The sequence below is a fragment of the Scyliorhinus canicula genome, chromosome 1 (assembly GCF_902713615.1).
Source record: "Scyliorhinus canicula chromosome 1, sScyCan1.1, whole genome shotgun sequence".
NCBI lineage: Eukaryota > Metazoa > Chordata > Chondrichthyes > Carcharhiniformes > Scyliorhinidae > Scyliorhinus > Scyliorhinus canicula.
The window spans coordinates 229903572-229924597 of NC_052146.1; the positions used below are offsets into that span (position 1 = coordinate 229903572).

General features: G+C 49.4%; 1 protein-coding gene across 4 annotated transcripts in view; it reads left to right on the top strand.

Annotated features, from left to right (window-relative positions):
- pus10 (pseudouridine synthase 10) overlaps nucleotides 1-5575 on the top strand; it is a 96733-nt gene extending 91158 nt beyond the window's left edge. For all 4 annotated transcript variants that reach the window (XM_038809118.1, XM_038809090.1, XM_038809110.1 and 1 more), the window contains one exon: nucleotides 5129-5575. In XM_038809118.1, the coding sequence (XP_038665046.1) occupies nucleotides 5129-5167 (39 nt within the window). In that variant the 3' untranslated portion in view covers nucleotides 5168-5575. The remainder of the gene's footprint in view (nucleotides 1-5128) is intronic.
- The last annotated feature ends 15451 nt before the right edge of the window (nucleotides 5576-21026 follow it).

A 21026-nucleotide genomic window follows, 5' to 3' on the forward strand; every position in this document is an offset into this window, starting at 1 on the left:
CTCCTCCTCACACTGCCTATCCCCCTCCACCTCGCACTGCCTATCCCTCCTCCTCCCGCCTCACACTGCCTATCCCTCCTCCTCCGCCTCACACTGCCTATCCCTCCTTCCTCCAGCCTCACGACTGCCTATCCCCCTCACACTGCCTATCACTCCTCCTCTCCTCCGCCTCACACTGCCTATCCCTCCTCCTCCGCCTCACACTGCCTATCCCTCCTCCTCCTCCACCTCACACTGCCTATCCCTCCTCCTCCTCCACCTCACACTGCCTATCCCTCCTCCTCCTCCGCCTCACACCGCCTATCCCTCCTCCTCCGCCACCTCACACCGCCTATCCCTCCTCCTCCTCCACCTCACACTGCCTATCCCTCCTCCTCCGCCTCGCACTGCCTATCCCGCCTCCTCCTCAGTCTGCCTATCCCTCCTCCGCCTCGCACTGCCTATCCCTCCTCCTCCGCCTCGCACTGCCTATCCTCCTCCTCCGCCTCACACTGCCTATCCCTCCTCCTCCGCCTCACACTGCCTATCCCTCCTCCGCCTCAGTCTGCCTATCCCTCCTCCTCCGCCTCACACTGCCTATCCCTCCTCCTCCGCCTCACACTGCCTATCCCTCCTCCTCCGCCTCACACTGCCTATCCCTCCTCCTCCGCCTCACACTGCCTATCCCTCCTCCTCCTCCACCTCACACTGCCTATCCCTCCTCCTCCTCCGCCTCACACTGCCTATCCCTCCTCCTCCTCCACCTCACACTGCCTATCCCTCCTCCTCCTCCGCCTCACACTGCCTATCCCTCCTCCTCCTCCACCTCACACTGCCTATCCCTCCTCCTCCTCCGCCTCGCACTGCCTATCCCTCCTCCTCCTCCACCTCACACTGCCTATCCCTCCTCCTCCTCCACCTCACACTGCCTATCCCTCCTCCTCCGCCTCGCACTGCCTATCCCTCCTCCTCCGCCTCGCACTGCCTATCCCTCCTCCTCCGCCTCACACTGCCTATCCCTCCTCCTCCGCCCTCGCACTGCCTATCCCTCCTCCTCCGCCTCGCACTGCCTATCCCTCCTCCTCCGCCTCGCACTGCCTATCCCTCCTCCTCCGCCTCGCACTGCCTATCCCTCCTCCTCCGCCTCACACTGCCTATCCCTCCTCCTCCTCCGCCTCAGTCTGCCTATCCCTCCTCCTCCGCCTCACACTGCCTATCCCTCCGCCTCACACTGCCTATCCCTCCTCCTCCGCCTCACACTGCCTATCCCGCCTCCTCCTCCGCCTCACACTGCCTATCCCTCCTCCTCCTCCACCTCACACTGCCTATCCCTCCTCCTCCTCCACCTCACACTGCCTATCCCTCCTCCTCCTCCACCTCACACTGCCTATCCCTCCTCCTCCGCCTCGCACTGCCTATCCCTCCTCCTCCGCCTCACACTGCCTATCCCTCCTCCTCCGCCTCACACTGCCTATCCCTCCTCCTCCTCCTCCGCCTCACACTGCCTATCCCTCCTCCTCCGCCTCGCACTGCCTATCCCTCCTCCTCCGCCTCGCACTGCCTATCCCTCCTCCTCCGCCTCGCACTGCCTATCCCTCCTCCTCCGCCTCACACTGCCTATCCCTCCTCCTCCTCCACCTCACACTGCCTATCCCTCCTCCTCCTCCACCTCACACTGCCTATCCCTCCTCCTCCTCCGCCTCACACCGCCTATCCCTCCTCCTCCTCCACCTCACACCGCCTATCCCTCCTCCTCCTCCACCTCACACTGCCTATCCCTCCTCCTCCGCCTCGCACTGCCTATCCCTCCTCCTCCGCCTCAGTCTGCCTATCCCTCCTCCGCCTCGCACTGCCTATCCCTCCTCCTCCGCCTCGCACTGCCTATCCCTCCTCCTCCGCCTCACACTGCCTATCCCTCCTCCTCCGCCTCACACTGCCTATCCCTCCTCCGCCTCAGTCTGCCTATCCCTCCTCCTCCGCCTCACACTGCCTATCCCTCCTCCTCCGCCTCACACTGCCTATCCCTCCTCCTCCGCCTCACACTGCCTATCCCTCCTCCTCCGCCTCACACTGCCTATCCCTCCTCCTCCTCCACCTCACACTGCCTATCCCTCCTCCTCCTCCGCCTCACACTGCCTATCCCTCCTCCTCCTCCTCCACCTCACACTGCCTATCCCTCCTCCTCCTCCGCCTCACACTGCCTATCCCTCCTCCTCCTCCACCTCACACTGCCTATCCCTCCTCCTCCTCCGCCTCGCACTGCCTATCCCTCCTCCTCCTCCACCTCACACTGCCTATCCCTCCTCCTCCTCCACCTCACACTGCCTATCCCTCCTCCTCCGCCTCGCACTGCCTATCCCTCCTCCTCCGCCTCGCACTGCCTATCCCTCCTCCTCCGCCTCACACTGCCTATCCCTCCTCCTCCGCCTCGCACTGCCTATCCCTCCTCCTCCGCCTCGCACTGCCTATCCCTCCTCCTCCGCCTCGCACTGCCTATCCCTCCTCCTCCGCCTCGCACTGCCTATCCCTCCTCCTCCGCCTCACACTGCCTATCCCTCCTCCTCCTCCGCCTCAGTCTGCCTATCCCTCCTCCTCCGCCTCACACTGCCTATCCCTCCGCCTCACACTGCCTATCCCTCCTCCTCCGCCTCACACTGCCTATCCCGCCTCCTCCTCCGCCTCACACTGCCTATCCCTCCTCCTCCTCCACCTCACACTGCCTATCCCTCCTCCTCCTCCACCTCACACTGCCTATCCCTCCTCCTCCTCCACCTCACACTGCCTATCCCTCCTCCTCCGCCTCGCACTGCCTATCCCTCCTCCTCCGCCTCACACTGCCTATCCCTCCTCCTCCGCCTCACACTGCCTATCCCTCCTCCTCCTCCTCCGCCTCACACTGCCTATCCCTCCTCCTCCGCCTCGCACTGCCTATCCCTCCTCCTCCGCCTCGCACTGCCTATCCCTCCTCCTCCGCCTCGCACTGCCTATCCCTCCTCCTCCGCCTCGCACTGCCTATCCCTCCTCCTCCGCCTCGCACTGCCTATCCCTCCTCCTCCTCCGCCTCGCACTGCCTATCCCTCCTCCTCCGCCTCGCACTGCCTATCCCTCCTCCTCCGCCTCACACTGCCTATCCCTCCTTCTTCTCCGCCTCACACTGCCTATCCCTCCTCCTCCTCCGCCTCACACTGCCTATCCCTCCTCCTCTGCCTCACACTGCCTATCCCTCCTCCTCCGCCTCACACTGCCTATCCCTCCTCCTCCTCCGCCTCACACTGCCTATCCCTCCTCCTCCTCCGCCTCACACTGGCTATCCCTCCTCCGCCTCAGTCTGCCTATCCCTGCTCCTCTGCCTCAGAGCTCCGTAATGTGGCCCAGTTTCACTGCATCTGCTACTGAATCTCTCATTCATGTCTTTTTTTTCTCCAGACTCCACATTCCTGCGCACTCCTGTCTGGTCTCCCACCTTTTGCCATCTGCAGACGTACAGCCTGTATCATCCCCGTTCCCATATCAGCCCTGTAGCACATGCTTCCAGCCAAGGAACAGTTTGATTTTAACATTCTCACCCTTGTTTTTTGATAAGACCATGGCCTTCCCCTCCCTATCTGTGTAATCTCCTGGAGCCTTTCGCTCTCCGAGATGGGGGCCTCACGGTAGCATGGTGGTTAGCATCAATGCTTCACAGCTCCAGGGTCCCAGGTTTGATTCCCGGCTGGGTCACTGTCTATGTGGAGTCTGCACATCCTCCCCGTGTGTGCGTGGGTTTCCTCCGGGTGCTCCGGTTTCCTCCCACAGTCCAAAGATGTGCGGGTTAGGTGGATTGGCCATGCTAAATTGCCCGTAGTGTAAGGTTAATGGGGGGATTGTTGGGTTACGGGTATACGGGTTACGTGGGTTTAAGTAGGGTGATCATTGCTCGGCACAACATCGAGGGCCGAAGGGCCTGTTCTGTGCTGTACTGTTCTATATATCAGTGCTCCTCTAATTCTGACCTCTTTAGCCCACCCAGATATAATTGTTCTACCATTGGTGGTGTGCCTTCAGTTACCTCGCCCCAAGCTCTGGAATACCCTCTCTACATCCCTCAGTTTTCTAGCTTACTTTCCTCCTTTCAGACACTCCTTAAGACCTCCCTCTTTGAACAAGCTTTTGGACATCTGAACATATTGTCATATGTGGCTCAATGTCACATTTGTTTTAAAAGTGCACCGTGGTACGTATCATTACGTTAACGACAATATATATATATATATTATGTTGCTTTCATCCACTGGTGCTTGCCTCTAGTGCATGCTTTAACCTTCATACTTTTTTGTCCTTCCAACATAGAAATCTGCACCAGTTATATGAACATACATGAATTAGGAGCAGACCGTACAACCCTTCAAACCTACCCTGCCATTTGGTAAAATAAATGCTGATTTGACTGTCCTCAAATCTGCTGTCCAGTCCACCCAATGTAACCTTTCACTCCCTTGTCAAACAAGAACCTAACTTAACCTTAAAAAAACCCATTCAATAACGCTGCCTCCACTGCTCTCTGGGGAAAGAGAATTCCGCAGACTAGTCACTCACTGGGAAAAAATTCCCATCTCCGTCTTAAGTGTGAAACCCCTCAACTGTGTACCCGAATTCTACTCTCTCCCACTGCTTTAAGTCCGTTAAGGAGTGGTTGCATGGTGAATGTCCCAGTTTTCCTCCGATCGTGCTGCCTGAAATGGATGCAGTGAGAGAACTGAACCTGTATCACATAATGCTCTCTTTTCATTTTGGTATCAACTTTCATAGAAACATAGAAAATAGGAGCAGGAGGCCATTCAGCCCTTCGAGCCTGCTCCCCCATTCATTATGATCATGGCTGATCATCCAAATCAGTAACCTGATCCTACTTCCCCCTCCCCTCTGCCCTACTTTTGCTCAGAAGTTCTCCTGGAAGGCAATTCTCGATCCAATTTGGAAATTTGAGTGTAAAACCTTAGGATAGTGTAAGATACTGCATCACTCTGTGTTAAAAATGGCTTTGCCTATTTTCTGGGGTGATTAATAATGACGAGCCTCAGTCTTGTAGTATCAGTCAATGCAGTGGATTTACTGTTTTGTCCATAAGTTGGAAAACAATACATACATGTTGACCTTTTTTTCCTTTTAGTCTGTAGATGTTGACTGGCCGCCCACATTGGATGAATGAAGTGCTGCCGTTTGTACAATTGCTGGCTTATTGAGCCCAGTTCCAGCTTACACCAAAAAGATTAATGGCTATATCATGGAAACTAATGTATGTTTTAATAGTGGAAGAAAACAGACATTTGACAATTTTCTAAAGTTTAGTTTTGTTTTCATTTCCTACTGGATCATTGCAAAGTAAACCAATAGGAATGTCTGTGTCTTATGAACAACAAATTTGAAATAAATTGGTCTTTTTAAATATGTCTCGGTTTTGTACGAAGTAGACCAATGCCCTAGTTGCCCTACAGCTAGTAACTTGGCATTCTGCGTTAAAATAATAGTTCCTCTGAAGCTTTTGAATGGGTGAATATGTTGTTTAAACTGCCTGCTGGAACTAGATACATCACCAAAATGAATCTTGTTTTCAAGATATATCTTTCATTCTGATCTATGTCAATTTGGTTTGGGATATGGTGAGTCGGTCACTTAAATGAAATAGCAATCACCTGTAAATAACGGCTTCTAATTTTGCACAAAACAACTCCAATCATTTCACCCAGCAGATTACTTGAGATGTATTATATGGGGAAATGCAATAGCTATTTTGCACCAGTGGCATCTCACACACGAGTGTGATGAATCATTTCTATTTAGATGATGCAGATGGGGGGAGAAACATTGGTTGAGTACAATAAGAACAGCCATCTCTAAATGGTGCCATGTTCATCTCAAACAGAGACATGATTTAAGTTTAGTGTCACTTTATGGGGAGCAATGCATTATAGATGAAATAGTTTTGTTTCTATTCTATAACTAAAACATGGAAAATAGCAAGAATAGGTTATTTTGGGCATCTGGTCAGCTCTCAACAGTGGCTAAGAGACACTTTAAGACGGTGCGGAAAGACCGATTTGTTGCAGGAGTGATAACAGGGCGTGGTTAAAACAAAGAACAAAGAAAAGTACAGCACAGGAACAGGCCCTTCGGCCCTCCAAGTCTGCGACGACCATGCTGCCTGTCTAAACTAAAATCTTCTACACTTCCAGGGTCCATATCCCTCTATACCCATCCTGTTCATGTATTTGTCAAGATGCCCCTTAAACGTCACTATCGTCCCTGCTTCCACCACGTCCTCCGGCAGCGAGTTCCAGGCACCCACTACCCTCTGTATTAAAAAAAACTTGCCTCGTACATCTCCTCTAAATCTTGCCTCTCGCACCTTAAACCTTTGCCCCCTAGTAATTGACCCCTCTACCCTGGGAAAAAGTCTCTGACTATCCACTCTGTCTATGCCCCTCATAATTTTGTAGACCTCTATCAAGTCGCCCCTCAACCTCTGTCATTCCAGTGAGAACAAACCAAATTTATTCAACCTCTCATCATAGCTAATGCCCTCCATACCAGGAAACATCCTGGTAAATCTCTTCTGCACCCTCTCTAAAGCCTCCACATCCTTCTGGTAGTGTGGCGACCAGAATTGAACACTATACTCCGTGGCCTAGCTAAGGTTCTATACAGCTGCAACATGACTTGCCAATTTTTATACTCAAATGCCCCAGCCAACGAAGGCAAGCATGCCGTATGCCTTCTTGACTACCTTCTCCACCTGTGTTGCCCCTTTCAGTGACCTGTGGACCTGTACACCTAGATATCTGACTGTCAATACTCTTGAGGGTTCTACCGTTCACTGTATATTCCCTACCTGTATTAGACCTTCCAAAATGCATTACCTCACATTTGTCCGGATTAAACTCCATCTGCCATCTCTCCGTCCAAGTCTCCAAACAATCTAAATCCTGCTGTATCCTCTGACAGTCCTCATCGCTATCCGCAATTCCACCAACCTTTGTGTCGTCTGCAAACTTGCTAATCAGACCAGTTACATTTTCCTGCAAATCATTGATATATACTACGAACAACAATGGTCCCAGCACTTATCCATGCGGAACACCACTAGTCACAGCCATCCAATCAGAAAAGCACCCTTCCATTGCTACTCTCTGCCTTCGATGACCTAGCCAGTTATTTTATAAACACTCTCTCACTCTCTCTCTCTCTCTCTCTTCACTCTCTCTAAGCTCCACCCAGCCCCTCAAATGAAGGTTCTCTGCTGTGGTTTCCAGGCTTGAAGCTATCATCGTTTTCTTGGCTGATTACCCACTCCCATTTATACAGAAGAACAGCCCGCTTTGATATGCAACTAACCCCCAATTGACAGAGAAAGAGGCTATCAGACTCTGTAATGGGCTAATAGCTGATCGGACAGGATGGTCCCGAAGAACACTGAATCTGAGGATCCTGTGTATTTCCCCTCTACGAGTCACGTCTGACTGGGACAGGTGTGAGTGAATCCTTCTGACTGTGTGCCAGCAGGTTGTTTTTTCCCTCCGTCTGTTGCCCCTGTACGTGGGTCCTCTTGCAATGAAGGCCAACATGCCATTTACCTTCCTGACTGCTTGCTGCACCTGCATGCTTCCTTTCGGTGACTGGTGTATAAGGACACCTTGATGCCAAGAGCAATCACTGTTTAAATAATACTCTGTTGTTCTGTTTTCCTATCGAAGTGGATAAATTCACACTTATCCACGTTATGCTGCATCTGCCATGCATTTGCCTACTCACTCAACTTGTCTTAATTGCCTTGAAGCCTCTTAACATCCTCCTCCCCATTCCCTCCTAGTTTTGCATGGTCAGCAAACTTGGAAATATTTTGGTTTCCTCATCCAAATCATGGATATATCTTATGAGTAGCTGGGGCCCAAGTACTGATACCTACAGTGCTCCGTTAGTCACTGCCTGCCACTCTAAAAAAGGACCCATTTATTCCTACTTTGTTTCCTGTCTGCTAACTAATTCTCCATCATGCCAATATATTACCCCGTATATATAATGTCATAATCTCAGTTTATACATATCTCCCATCTCCACTGTGTGTGAATGAAGACGTCGGGATTAATGTTGTGCCATGAATTAACATTACTGGTCTGTTTATGTTTACATTCCTTACACTGATTTACAGTGGAAGAATTCAGTTTAGCTTAGCAAAAAGCTAAATTCACACTGGATTTGTAACTTGGCTATGCTCTGTTGCTGAATTAAACGGTTTGATTTTTAAAAAATTGTCTCCACAGAATATATTTTCTAAAGAAACGATCAGCTTTGAGATGTTTTGTGTCTTGCTTTCAATAATTAAACATTTAATAATCAAATATAATTAATATTATTTTTCATTAATTAATATAAACCTGAATTGTATCTAATTTTTTTATTTGTTCACGGATGTGAGTGTTGCTGTCTCGATCAACTTGGTTTTCTGTTCCTAATTGTCCCTCAAAAGGTGTTGGTAAACCACATTCTTGAACCTCTGTAGTCCATCTGGTGAAGATGATGTTAGGTAGGGGAGTTTTAAGATTTTGACCCAGTGATGATGAAGCAATTATAATTATGGGCTCGATTCAACTAATTGGGATCGCAGTGCCAAGAATCACATGGCTTAACAACACACAACTCGCATTGTATAAGGGCCTCAGTGGGGAACGCAGGGCCCAAGGCTGCACGTAGCCCCTTTCTGTACACGGGGGAGTTCTGGCGAGCGGAGCTATTTTTAAATGGTGTCCCAATCTCTGAGATCCTCAAAGTGACCGTCCAGCTTAACTCAAACTCACTATGGATCCCCCAATTTGATCTCACGAGGCGTTGCGAGCCGAGTAGATCCTGGAAGCGGGGTCTCCCTGCTTTTATCGACCACACTGCCCCACTGTGAGCTGACGTCCTGGTGCAGCATGGCCATTGGATCGCGCCCTCTATTTCCAAGTCAGGATGGTGTGTGACTTGGAGGCAATTTGTAGGTGTTCCCATGCGTTCACTGTTCTTGTCTCTCGCTAGTAAAACTGCAGGTCTTGGATATGCTATTGGAGAAGCCTTGTCAAATTGCTGTGCTGCATCTTGCAGCTGGTGCTGTCGCCATGATGAGCACAGCTGTTGGAGGAAGTAAATGTTTAAGGTGTTGGGTGGGGCAATGATCAAGTGGGCTACTTTGTCCGGGATGGTCTTGACCTGCTCGAATGGTGTTGGAACTGCACTCATCCAAGTAAGTGGGGACTAATCCATCACACAGCATGTAGATGGTTTTTGGGGAGTCAGCAAGTGAGTTACTCACTGCAGAATGCCCAGCTTGCTCTTGTAGCCACATTATTTATATGACTAGTCCAGTTAAGTTTCCAATAAATGGTAAGCCCCTGAAATGTTGTTGATAGGGATACAGCAATGGTAATGCCATTGAATGTCAGAGGTGGTTAGTCTCTCTTGTTTGAGATGGCCATTGCCTGTGACATGTGGTGGGAATTGCCACTTAATAGCCCAAGTTTGCATATTGTTTAGGTCTTGCTGCACTATATATGATCTGGGTCACACTGCCCACGAGGGTAGTGGAAACAGAGATGATCATTGATTTCAACGGGAAATTGGATAGGCAGGGGGAAATAATCTTGCAGGGCTATGGGGATAGAGCAGGGGAATTAGATTGGATTGTTCTTTAGCGAGCTAGCATGGACTTGAAGAGCCAAATAGCCTCCTGTGCGGTAATGGCTCCATAACTCTACTGATAAAGGGTAAACTTAGTAAAATGGAAGTCAGGGAAAAAGCTCTCCACTATCTTTGAGCTCTAGTTTTTTAACTTCTCCAGTCCTGAAATTCTGACCTTAGAGGGGACAGGTATTGAGGGAGGACACCATGGAAGAATCAAATAACGAGGCACTGCAGGTAGAGCTCAGAAACCAGAAGGGGGCAGTCACTGTGATGGTGTACTACAGGCTTCCCAACAGCACAAGGGAAGTTGAAGAGCAGATATGTAAGCAGATTCTGGATAGATGTAGAAATAATAGGGTTTTTGTAGTGGGAGACTTTAATTTTCCACATATTGATTGGAAATCCCTTAGGGCTAGGGATCTGGATGGTGAGGAATTTAAGTGTGTCCAAGAAGGTTTTTTGGAACAATATGTGGATAGTCCAACTAGAGAGGGGGCTATATTGGACCTAGTACTAGGGAATGAGCATGGCCAGGTCATCAAAGTTGCAATGGGGGAACATGTGGTGACCAGTGACCACAATTCCATAAGCTTCCGGATACTCATGGAAAAGAACGAGTGTTGTCCTTGGGTTAAGGTGCTAAATTGGGGGAAGGCTAACTACAACCATATTAAGCAGGATTTGGAGGCTGTTGTTTGGGAGAGGCTGTTTGAGGGCAAATCCACTTTTGGCATGTGGGTCTTTTAAGGAGCAGTTGATGGGAGTGCAGGTATGTGCCAGCAAACAGGAAAGGCAGGATTCAGGAACAATGGATGACCAGGGATATTGCGAGTTTAGTCAAAAAGAAAAAAGATGCATATGTGAGGTACAGGCAGCTAAAAACAGATGAAGCACTTGAAGAATACAAGGAAAGTAGAAAAGAGCTCAAGCTGGGAGTTAGGAGGGCAAAAAGGGTCCCAAAATGTCCTTGGCAGACAGGATTAAGGAGAATCCCAAGGCATTTTATACATATATTTGGAACAAGATGGTAGCTAGAGAAAGAGTTGGTCCACTCAAGGACAAAGGAGGGAAATTATGTGTAGAACCAGAGGGAGTAGGTGAGATCCTTAGTGAGTATTTTGCATCGGTATTCACAAAGGAGAGGGACGTGTTGATTGGTGGTGTCTGAGGGATGTCTAAACACTTTAGAACAGGTCGTTATTACGAGGGAGGAAGTGTTAGGTGTGTTGAAAAGCATTAAGGTAGACAAATCCCCTGGGCCAAATGGCATCTATCCCAGATTACTGACAGAGACAAGAGTTGAAATCGCTGGGCCTCTAACTGAAATCTTTGACTATCCTCCAATCCTCTGGGATCTCACCTGTGGCCAACGAGGATACAATGTTGTACCGTTATTTAAGAAGGGTTGCAAGGATAACCCGGTAATTATAGGCCAGTCAGCTTGACGTCAGTGATAGTGAAGTTGTTGGAAAAGATGCTCAGAGATAGGATCTTTGCACATTTGGAAGTGAATGGTGTTATTAGCGACAGACGGCATAGTTTTGTACGAGGGAGGTCATGTCTCACTAATTTAATTGCACTTTTTTGAGGAGGTGACAAAAATGATTAACGAGGGAAGGGCTGTAGATGTTGACTTCAGTAAAGCATTTGATAAGGTCCCTCATGGCAGGCTGGTGCAAAGTTATATGGAGTCGGGTGAACTAGCTGGATGGATTCAGAACTGGCTTGGCCATGGAAGACAGAGGGTAGCAGTGGAAGGGTGTTCTTCTGAATGGAGGTCTGTAATTAGTGGTGTTCCGCAGGGATCAGTACTGGGACCTCTGTTCTTTGTAATATATATAAATGACTTGGAAGAAAACATAGCGGGTCTGATTAGCAAGTTTGCGGATGATACTAAGATTGCAGGAGTTGCGGATAGTGATGAAGATTGTCAGAGAATACAACAGGATATAGATAGGCTGCAAAATTGGGTGGAGAAATAGATGGAATTTAACCCGAACAAATGCGAGGTGATGCATTTTGGTAGATCCAATTCAGGTGGGAGCTATAAAATAAATGGCAGAACCATCAGGAGCATCGACACACAGGTGTGCAGGTCCACAGATCCTTAAAAGTGGCAACAGGTGGAAATGGTGGTAAATAAAACATATGGTATGCTTGCCTTCATAGGATGGGGTGTTGAGTATAAAAGCTCAAATTATGTTACAGCTATATAGAACGTTGGTCAGGCCACATTTGGAATACTGTGTCCGATTCTGGTCACCGCACTACCAGAAGGACGTGGAGGCTTTAGAGAGAGTACAGAAAAGGTTTACCAGGATGTTGCCTGGTCTGGAGGGTATTGGCTATGAGGAAAGATTGAATAAACTGGGATTGTTCTCTAGGAGAGACGGAGGCGGAGGGGCGACCTGATAGAAGTTTATGAAATTATTAGGGGTATAGATTGGGTGAACAGTTGGAGGCTTTTTCCCAGGGCGGAATTGAAAATTACAAGGGGGCACGTGATCTGCGTAGGCTTGGAGGGCCGAAGAGCCTGTTCCTGCTGTATTGTTCTTTGTTCACACCACACTTCCACTTCCCGGGAGCTCTATTCAATTCACCTATTTTCCATCTTCGCACATCTATTCCAACGACAACTTCAGCACCAACTACGCACGTCATCGATGGGACCTTCGTCTGTGTCTGTTCCATTTCCCACACCTCTGCTCCCACCTTCACCCCAGAACCAGAATAGGGTTCCCCTTCTACCCCACCAGACTCTGCATTTAATGGGTCATCCTGTGCCATTAATTTTTTTAAATGTTTATTAAAATTTTTCATGATCATCAATACAACAGAACAAATACAAAAGATAAAAATAAAGCCACAATCAACTATAAAGGTAAAATATCCCTCTTCTCCCCCCCACCCCCCAATAATTGACTTAAATATAAACCTAATCTATATCCATGAACAGCAGACGGTGATTAACTCCTTCAAATGGCTGCCATCTTGGATAGAACCTCTCCATCGACACTCTGATGGTGAATTTGACCTTTTCCAAATGCAGAAATGACATTAAGTCACCTGACAAACTAGAGACACTGGGTGGAGTAGGAGACCTTCAACCAAGCAACATTCACCTCTGGGCTATCCAGTGAGGCAAAGGCAACAACATCCGTCTCTACCACAGACTGAATCACCGGCAAATCCGATACATCAAATATGGCCATCAGCGGACACAGATCTAAATCCACATGGTGTACCTTCAACACATGGTGCTGAAGAATGAAGCCCAGAAGCCAACAAATTTTTGGGCAGGGCCAGAACATGTGCATTTGGCTAGCCAAACAAAGATAACAGCAATTCTCTACATTTGGGGGGAAAAAACCTCATGAATGCCCTTAAACTGAAAACAGCTCAGTTGGGCACATGATGATGTGGAGTTTTTTTTTTAAACGTAAACTTAGAATACCAATACTTTTTTTCCCAATTAAGGGAAATTTAGCTTGGCCAATTCACCTACCCTGCACATCATTTGGTTGTGGGGGTGAGACCCATGCAGACACAGGGAGAGTGTGCCAACTCAACATGAACAGTGAGCCAGGGTTGGGATCGAACCTGGGTCCTCGGCTCTGTGGGGCAGCAGTGCTACCTACTGTGCCGCCCTATGATAATATGTGAAATTAACCCCATGAAGGGCCTCGTTCCAAAATCCATCAGTAAGAATGGGGTCAAACTCACTTTCCCATTTCACCCTCACACTGCTTAACGGAGCTGATCCGAAGAAAGAATATGGGCATATAGATCTGAAATAGGCCCTTTGCCAGGCTGAGCTAGGGACAGAATCCTCCTCGTCAAGGAAGAAGGTGGCGCCAGAGGAAAGGAAGAAAAAGCCTTATCTGAGGTGGTTGCAGAGGACCAGACGGGCTTTGTCAAAGGTAGACAGCTTACCTCGAACATCAGGCGCCTGCTGAACGTGATAATGACTCCCTCCGGGGAGAGAATACCAGAGGTGATAGTCTCCCTAGACGCAGAAAAGGCCTTCGACAGAGTCGAAAGGAAATACCTCAGAGGTACTGGAGCGGTTCGGGCTTGGAACAGGGTTCACCTCCTGGGTAAAGCTCCTATACAACGCTCCCATGGCGAGCGTACGAACCAACAATACCAATTCCCGATACTTCCAGCTGCACAGGGGCACCAGACTAGGATGCCCACTGTCCCCGCTGCTGTTCGCTCCAGCGATCGAACCACTAGCAATTGCGCTCAGAGCAGCAAAATGGAGGGGGATCCGAAGGGTAGGCAGAGAGCACAGAGTCTCACTCTATGCAGATGACCTGCTCCTCTACATTTTGGACCCACAGAGCAGCATGGACGGAATCATCGCGCTCCTGAAAGAGTTTGGAGCCTTCTCGGGCTACAAACTCAACATGAGCAAAAGCAAGATCTTCCCGGTACACCCGCATGTGGGGGGGGGAGGGGGGGGGGGGGGGGCAGCACTAATGGGACTGCCATTTAAAGAAGCCCGACACAAATTCCGCTACCTAGGGATCCAAATAGTCCATGACTGGAAATGGATCCACAAATGGAACCTCACCAGTCTGACGGAGGAAGTAAAAAAGGACCTGCAAAGATGGGGAGAGACCAGATGGTCAAAATGAACGTACTGCCCAGGTACCTCTTCCTACTTGGATCCATTCCGATCTGCATCCCCAAGGCCTTTTTCAAAGCGCTGGACAAACTAATCATGGCATTCGTATGGGGGGGGGGGGGGGGGGAAGAATGCTAGGATCCCAAAAAAGGTCCTACAAAAAACAAAATCCGGGGGGGGGCTAGCCCTCCCAAACCTACAATTCTACCACTGGGCGGCGACGGCCGAGCGAATAAGGGGATGGATCAAGGAGCCAGAAGCCAAGTGGGTGCGCGCGGATGAGGCCTCCTGCACAGGGACCTCCCTCCGGGCCCTCGCCACAGCAGCACTCCCATCCCCATCCAAAAAACACCAGCAGCCCGGTGGTGATAGCCACCCTCCAATCCTGGAACCAACTACGGCAGCAATTTGGCCTGACCAAAATGTCGGACAAAGCTCCCATGTGCAACAACCATAGGTTCACACCAGCACTGACTGACGCCACCTTCAAAAGGTGGGGGCAGGACGGAGGGACACTGACAGTCAGGGACCTATACACTGACGGCAGGATCGCAACATTGAACGAACTGACAGAGAAATCCCAGCTAGCCAGGGGGAACGAGCTAAGGTATCTACAGCTCAAAAACTTCCTACGAAAGGAGACAAGGTCATACCCACAACCGCCACGACAGACATTACTGGAAGAACTACTGGGCGCAAGCATAGATAAAGGAAACTGTAGTGACATGTATGGCCGACTGATAGAAAGGGCCGACACCGTACTGGACGCAACAAGAAAGAAATGGGAGGAGGACCTGGGGGTTGAGATAGGGTGGGGACTCTGGAGCGAAGCACTGCATGGGGTCAACTCCACCGCCACGTGCGCAAGGCTCAGCCTGACGCAACTAAAACTAGAGCCCACTTAACAAGAACCCGTATGAGTAGGTTCTTCCTGGAGGTGGAGGATAGATGTGAATCATGCCAAGGAGGCCCGGCCAACCACGGCCACATGTTCTGGTCTTGCCCCAGACTTGCTGGGTGCTGGACAGCCTTCTTCGAGGCAATGTCCAAAGTGGTAGGGATGAGGGTGGAGCCATGCCCGAAAGTGGCAGTCTTCAGAGTTTCAGACCAACCAGATCTATTCCTGGGGAGGAGGGCAGACGCCCTTGCCTTTGCCTCCCTGATTGCCCGCCGTAGAATCCTGTTCGGCTGGCGGTCAGCAGCACCACCCAAAGCTGCAGACTGGCTGTCCGACCACTCGGAATCTCTCCAAATGGAGAAAATCAAATTCGCCATCAGAGGGTCAGACGACGGCTTCCACAGAACGTGGGAGCCATTCTTGCAATTGTTCCGGGACCTGTTTGTGGCCAACGAACAAGCAGAAGAATAGTCAGGTAGCCAAGAACCAGGAGAAAGTAGCCAAAGCATGAGAGAGGGAGATAGACCGGGAGATGGGGGGGTGGTGGGAGGGGGGGCAGCTAAACCTAAGAGGAAAGTAAAGCGAACCACAGGAAAGGGGGGGAAGAGGGAAGAGACAGGGAACAAGAGAGGAGAACCAGGGAGGTGGGGGGGAGGCAGGGAAATGAGAGCCGGAAGGAAGGCACGGGATACAATAACGAACATGGCATCTCCAGGAGCAGGGAACAAGGAGAATAAAGACGAAAGACGGGAGGAACGGCAGAAGCAGAGGTGAACGCGAGACGGCAGCGAGATCCGACCAGGAGAAGCGAGCGACAACAACACGAAACACAGGCGAGTATTGCCCACTGTAATGATCTCTCCGGCACCCAAATGTATATTTACCTACCCAGTCTCCACCCCCCCACCAACAGTCGCCCACTTATGTGTTGTAAATCATTTTGCCAGGTGTACAGAGTTGCTGCTGTTGAGCTGGTGCACAATACCCTACCAGTTATTCTATTTTATTTTTTATTGTATTTTTTTAATTATTTATTTTCTTTTCTTTGGTATGTTTGGGTGTGCCCTTCTCTTCTATATATTACATATATGTGTTTCTTATCCTCTGTACATAACGGTAAATATACTTTGTTCAAAAACCCAATAAAAAACATTTATTTAAAAAAAAGGAAGGAAAAGCCTTACACTAAAAAATCATGAACTTGAAATACCAAAACAGGCTGGAGTTGGGCAGCTAACTCTAAAACTGGCAAACCTTCCCTCCACGGACCGCTCCAGGTCCTTCACTTCCCAAGATTTAAATGTTGAGTCCAACCAGACTACAGGAAAAGGTGATTATTGCAATAGAGGCTGGTGAAGAGAGGGAATGGAGCTTATCCGAAGAAGACACCACCCTGGCAGGAGAAAAAGGCAATGGTGTGGTGATTATGGCAAGAAGAGTAGACGTAAAGCAGGAACGAGCCTCCGTTTGGCCACAAATAGATTCGGGATCACTAATCCACAAGTACTTTTTGAGCGTTAGCAGCCCAGCAATACAACAATAAAGGAGGCCAAACCCGCTTTGTAGCAGAACACTGGATTCTAGGATTCTTACCCACTCAGATAAAAAAAAGAGGATATCCTTTTATTGACTTTGATAAAGAAGGACTTGGGAAAATGGGAAAACATTAAAAATGGGAAGACACAAAGAAAAAAAAACACCTCGGGAGCACGTTAATTTAATAGTCTGAACCCTACCCGCCAAGAATAAAGGAAGGCTATTCCACCTCTGCAAATCTGTTTTTTTATAAATTTAGAATAACCAATTATTTTTTTCCAATTAAGGCGTTATTTAGCTTGGCCAATCCACCTACCCTCCACATCTTTGGTGTTGTAGGGGTGAAACCTACGCAGACACTGGGAGAATGTGCAAACTCCACCTGGACAGTGACCTGGGGCTGAGATCGAAGCCGGGTCCTCAATGCCGTGAGGCAACAGTGCTAACCATTGGGCCACCCTGACGCCCTCTGCAAATCTGTTTTGATGCTATTAACCAGACTGGTGTAATTCAACTTATGTAGTGAGGCCCGGTAATGGGCCACCCGGATCCCCAGATTGGGCTACCCTCACGGGGATTAACTGGGAAACGTTCACTCTTGCCGAAATTCAATTTATACTCCGCAAAGGAGAAGGCATTAAGCCATCTATGGAGGTAACTCTGTCCATAATATAAAGAAGTAGGTCATCTGCATAGAGAGACACCTGATGCTCCACCCCACCCCAACAAATATTGCACTGACTCAAGGACCTCAGCGCTATAGAGACCAGTGCTATTGCCAGGGTGAATGGGAGAAAGTGAGCCTGCCTAGTACTCCAATTCAGGGTAGCAGTGCAAGATGCCCAAGAGCCACGGTGGTGATGCCAAGGCAGAGGGGGGGCCATGGCAGGTAAGTAGGGGCCTCTGGGAGGTTGAGGGGGGGTGACGGGTGGAGGTCCTGGATTGGGGGGCCTGTAAGTGGGCATGGGGGTCCTGAAAGGGGTAGGGGGGTGACATTGCCCATGGATGGGGAGTGTGAGGGACCCACAAGCTCACTTAAAGATTGGGGCACCCTTTCAAAATGGCGTCTCAATCTCAGCACTGGGAAGCTGAACTCAAAAGTGTGGGCTAAACCAGTGAGAAACTTCCCAGGGCCCAAAAAAGTGACTAAGGGCATGATCCTCCAGCCACGCTGCACCAGAAAAGCAGCTCGCCATGGTGCAGCATGGCTGGTGAAATCCAGGAGGCCCCGCTCTCAAACTCCCTGAAAAGCCTACCACAAATGAACTCAGAAACCTTCCCTTTAAATCGCGTCCATAGTGCCTAACCTCCAGGGTAGGGCCAGACACTAGCAACAAATCAATAAAGTGCAGAGCAAGGTGCAATATAACAATTGCTAAGTACTCAGCCGCCACCCCCAAAGGAGATTCAACTTGCGAGAGGTTGCAAGGGGAATCCCATCCACAATGGGCGGGATAACATTTTGACAAATCTGCATATTATATAATAACCTTTATTGCCGGCTCCGCACAGACAGTGACCCAGCCGGGAGTCGAACCTGGGACCCTGGCGCTGTGAAGCAACTGTGCTAACCACTGTGCTACCGTGGCAGAGAGCCTGACTTTCCAATGTGCAGATTCCTTTGGGATTCAATCCCTTCGCCTTGGGGACCTTGGGCGAGTGCTGTTTGGTCCTGGTCCCCACAAACGGGGAACCAAGGAAAGGGCACTTGTGGGAGCCTCCAAGGGGATCGGAGGCTCGCAGCTGCATGCCCTTTTAGCAGAGTGGTGCTCTGGCATGGCCAGTGCCACCTGGGTGCCAGCCCGGCATCGCCAAGCTAGCATTTTGTGCGATCGGGTCGGGGGTTGCCTGGCATGGGTGTTAGGGCTACGAGGGATCCGATGAACCTACCCAAAGTAAGGTATGGCGGGGGTTGTTGGGTTACGGGTATAGGGTGGGTTTGAGTAGGGTGATCATGGCTCGGCACAACATCGAGGGCCGAAGGGTCTGTTCTGTGCTGTACTGTTCTATGTTCTATGTTGCATTCGGGGTGGGTGATTCCTCTCGTGGCCTCAGAGATCGGGGCGCCATTTATAAATGGTGTCCCGATCTCTCAGTATAACAAGGAATTCCAGCGGGCAGAATTCCCCATTGTAAAAAACGGGAGTATGTGCAGCCTCTGCCACATGTTCCCCGTTCAGACCCCTTATTCAGAAAGTGAGTCGTGTTGAATAGCCATGTGTTTCTCGGCACAGCGAGTACCAGGAAACACGCAGCTAAATGCACTCGCTCGGGGACTTTGTTCCGTTTTGGGAAGATTGCACCCAAAGTGTCATTGGATAGCGATGAGGAACTCAATGGCAGAGCCGGTGGAAACTCCCTGAAAAACCCACCACAAATGAACTCAGAAACCTTTCTATTAAATCGCGGCCATTGTGCGTAACCTCCAGGGTGGGGCCAGACGCCAGCAACAAATCAATAAAGTGCAGAGCAAGGTATCCAAAACAAAACATCAATACGCAGAAATGCATGACGCACGTGTGAAAGAACGAGACGTCTCCATCATTTCGGCGCTGAAAGTGCCAAAGATCTACCCCCCCCAGCGCCCCGGCCCATCTGCCTCACAAAAGAAGACCCGCCATTCCAGATGGAACGAGAGATTTAGGTTTGGAAAGATCCAATCTAGTGTCCAAAACACAGTTCAGGTCCCCATCCAAAATAAAATGAGAGTTGAGATTAGGGAGGGAGGCCAGCAGAGAGTTAATGAAAATTGTACATTGGGGGGGGGGGGGGAATGTTGACCATTACAACCAGGGTGTTCAGGACGGAGCCACAAACAATAACATATCGCCCATCGGGGTTGGCTATAATCTTAGTGGAGAAAAACTGAACTCTTTTGTTGATTAAAATTGCTGTACCCCTGACCCTGCCATCAAAACCAGAATGAACAACTGCCCCACCCATCTCTTGCGTAGCTAGGTCTAATCCCTGACCCGCAAGTGGGTCCTGCAAACAAAAATACACATCGGGTTTTAAACTCGGAGATGGGCAGAAGGAGGCCATTCAGCCCATCGAGTCTTGGAAAAGAGCATCCTATCCCCTTTATCACTGTAACCCAGTAACACCACATCACCTTTTTGGACACTAAAGGCAATTTAGCATGGCCCATCCACCTAACCTGCACATCTTTGGACTGTGGGAGGAAACTGGGACACCCGGAGGAAACCCACGCAGACACGGGGAGAACATGCAGACGCCGCACAGCCAGTGACCCAAGCCGGGAATCGAACCTGAGACCCTGGAGCTATAAAGCAACCGTGCTAACCACTGTGCTACCATGCTGCCCAAGATCAACCAAGAGGCACTGAAAAGGCAAAGCAAAATGAGCCACTCACAATGGCCACCAAACCAAATCAAAAGACTGGACAAAGCAACTGCCCCAGCAACGGCACCATCATTGAATGTGACTACACCCAAAAGCAAATAAGAGCAAGGCAAATCAAAACCACCCCTACAACTAAAATTTTTATTTAACAAAAACCAAACCATTAGAAAATGGTTCCTCTTTTAAAACAAATATTAATATAAAGAACTCCTAAGAACAAGTCAAAAAAAACCCAAGAACAATAAATACAAACATTACAAATGCCCGTCGACAGGACCATAAACCACTGCACACAACTTTTGCCTTTTAACATAAACCACTGCACACAACTTTTGCCTTTTAACAAAAGCATCCACATCGCCGGACATATCAAAAAATAGTCTCCTTCCTCGAATGTTACTCAAAGGTGAGTTGGATACACCATCCCAAACCTGACTCCACTTTTACACAGGGTGGCCTTCACTCTGTTGAACACAACATTTTTTTCCCCACCAACTCCACCCCATGTCCTGATACAACCTAATGGTTGGTGCTCTTTTACCCATCGCAGAACACTCTCCTTTTCCTTACAACTGAAATGTCACAATCACCGCACACGTTGAATCTTCAGATCAAGGCTTTGGACGAAGTGAGCAACAGGCCTGGTCCAATTCAGGTAGGGACACAAATCCCCCTCACCCACCATCTTAAAGAACATGTCTGAGAAGTATTCCGTGGGGATATGGCCTTCAAACCTCTCTGGCAAACCCACAATCCGGATGTTTTGCCTCCTGGACCTGTTTTCCAGGTTTTTTCAACTTGGCTCGGAATGATTTATTCGTATCAGCTATAAAATTTAGATTGGACTCCAGCACAACAATGGGCCATTGTGGGCCAATAAAACCACTCCATCCCCTTGATCATGGCTCCCTGGACTTTGACCGTCT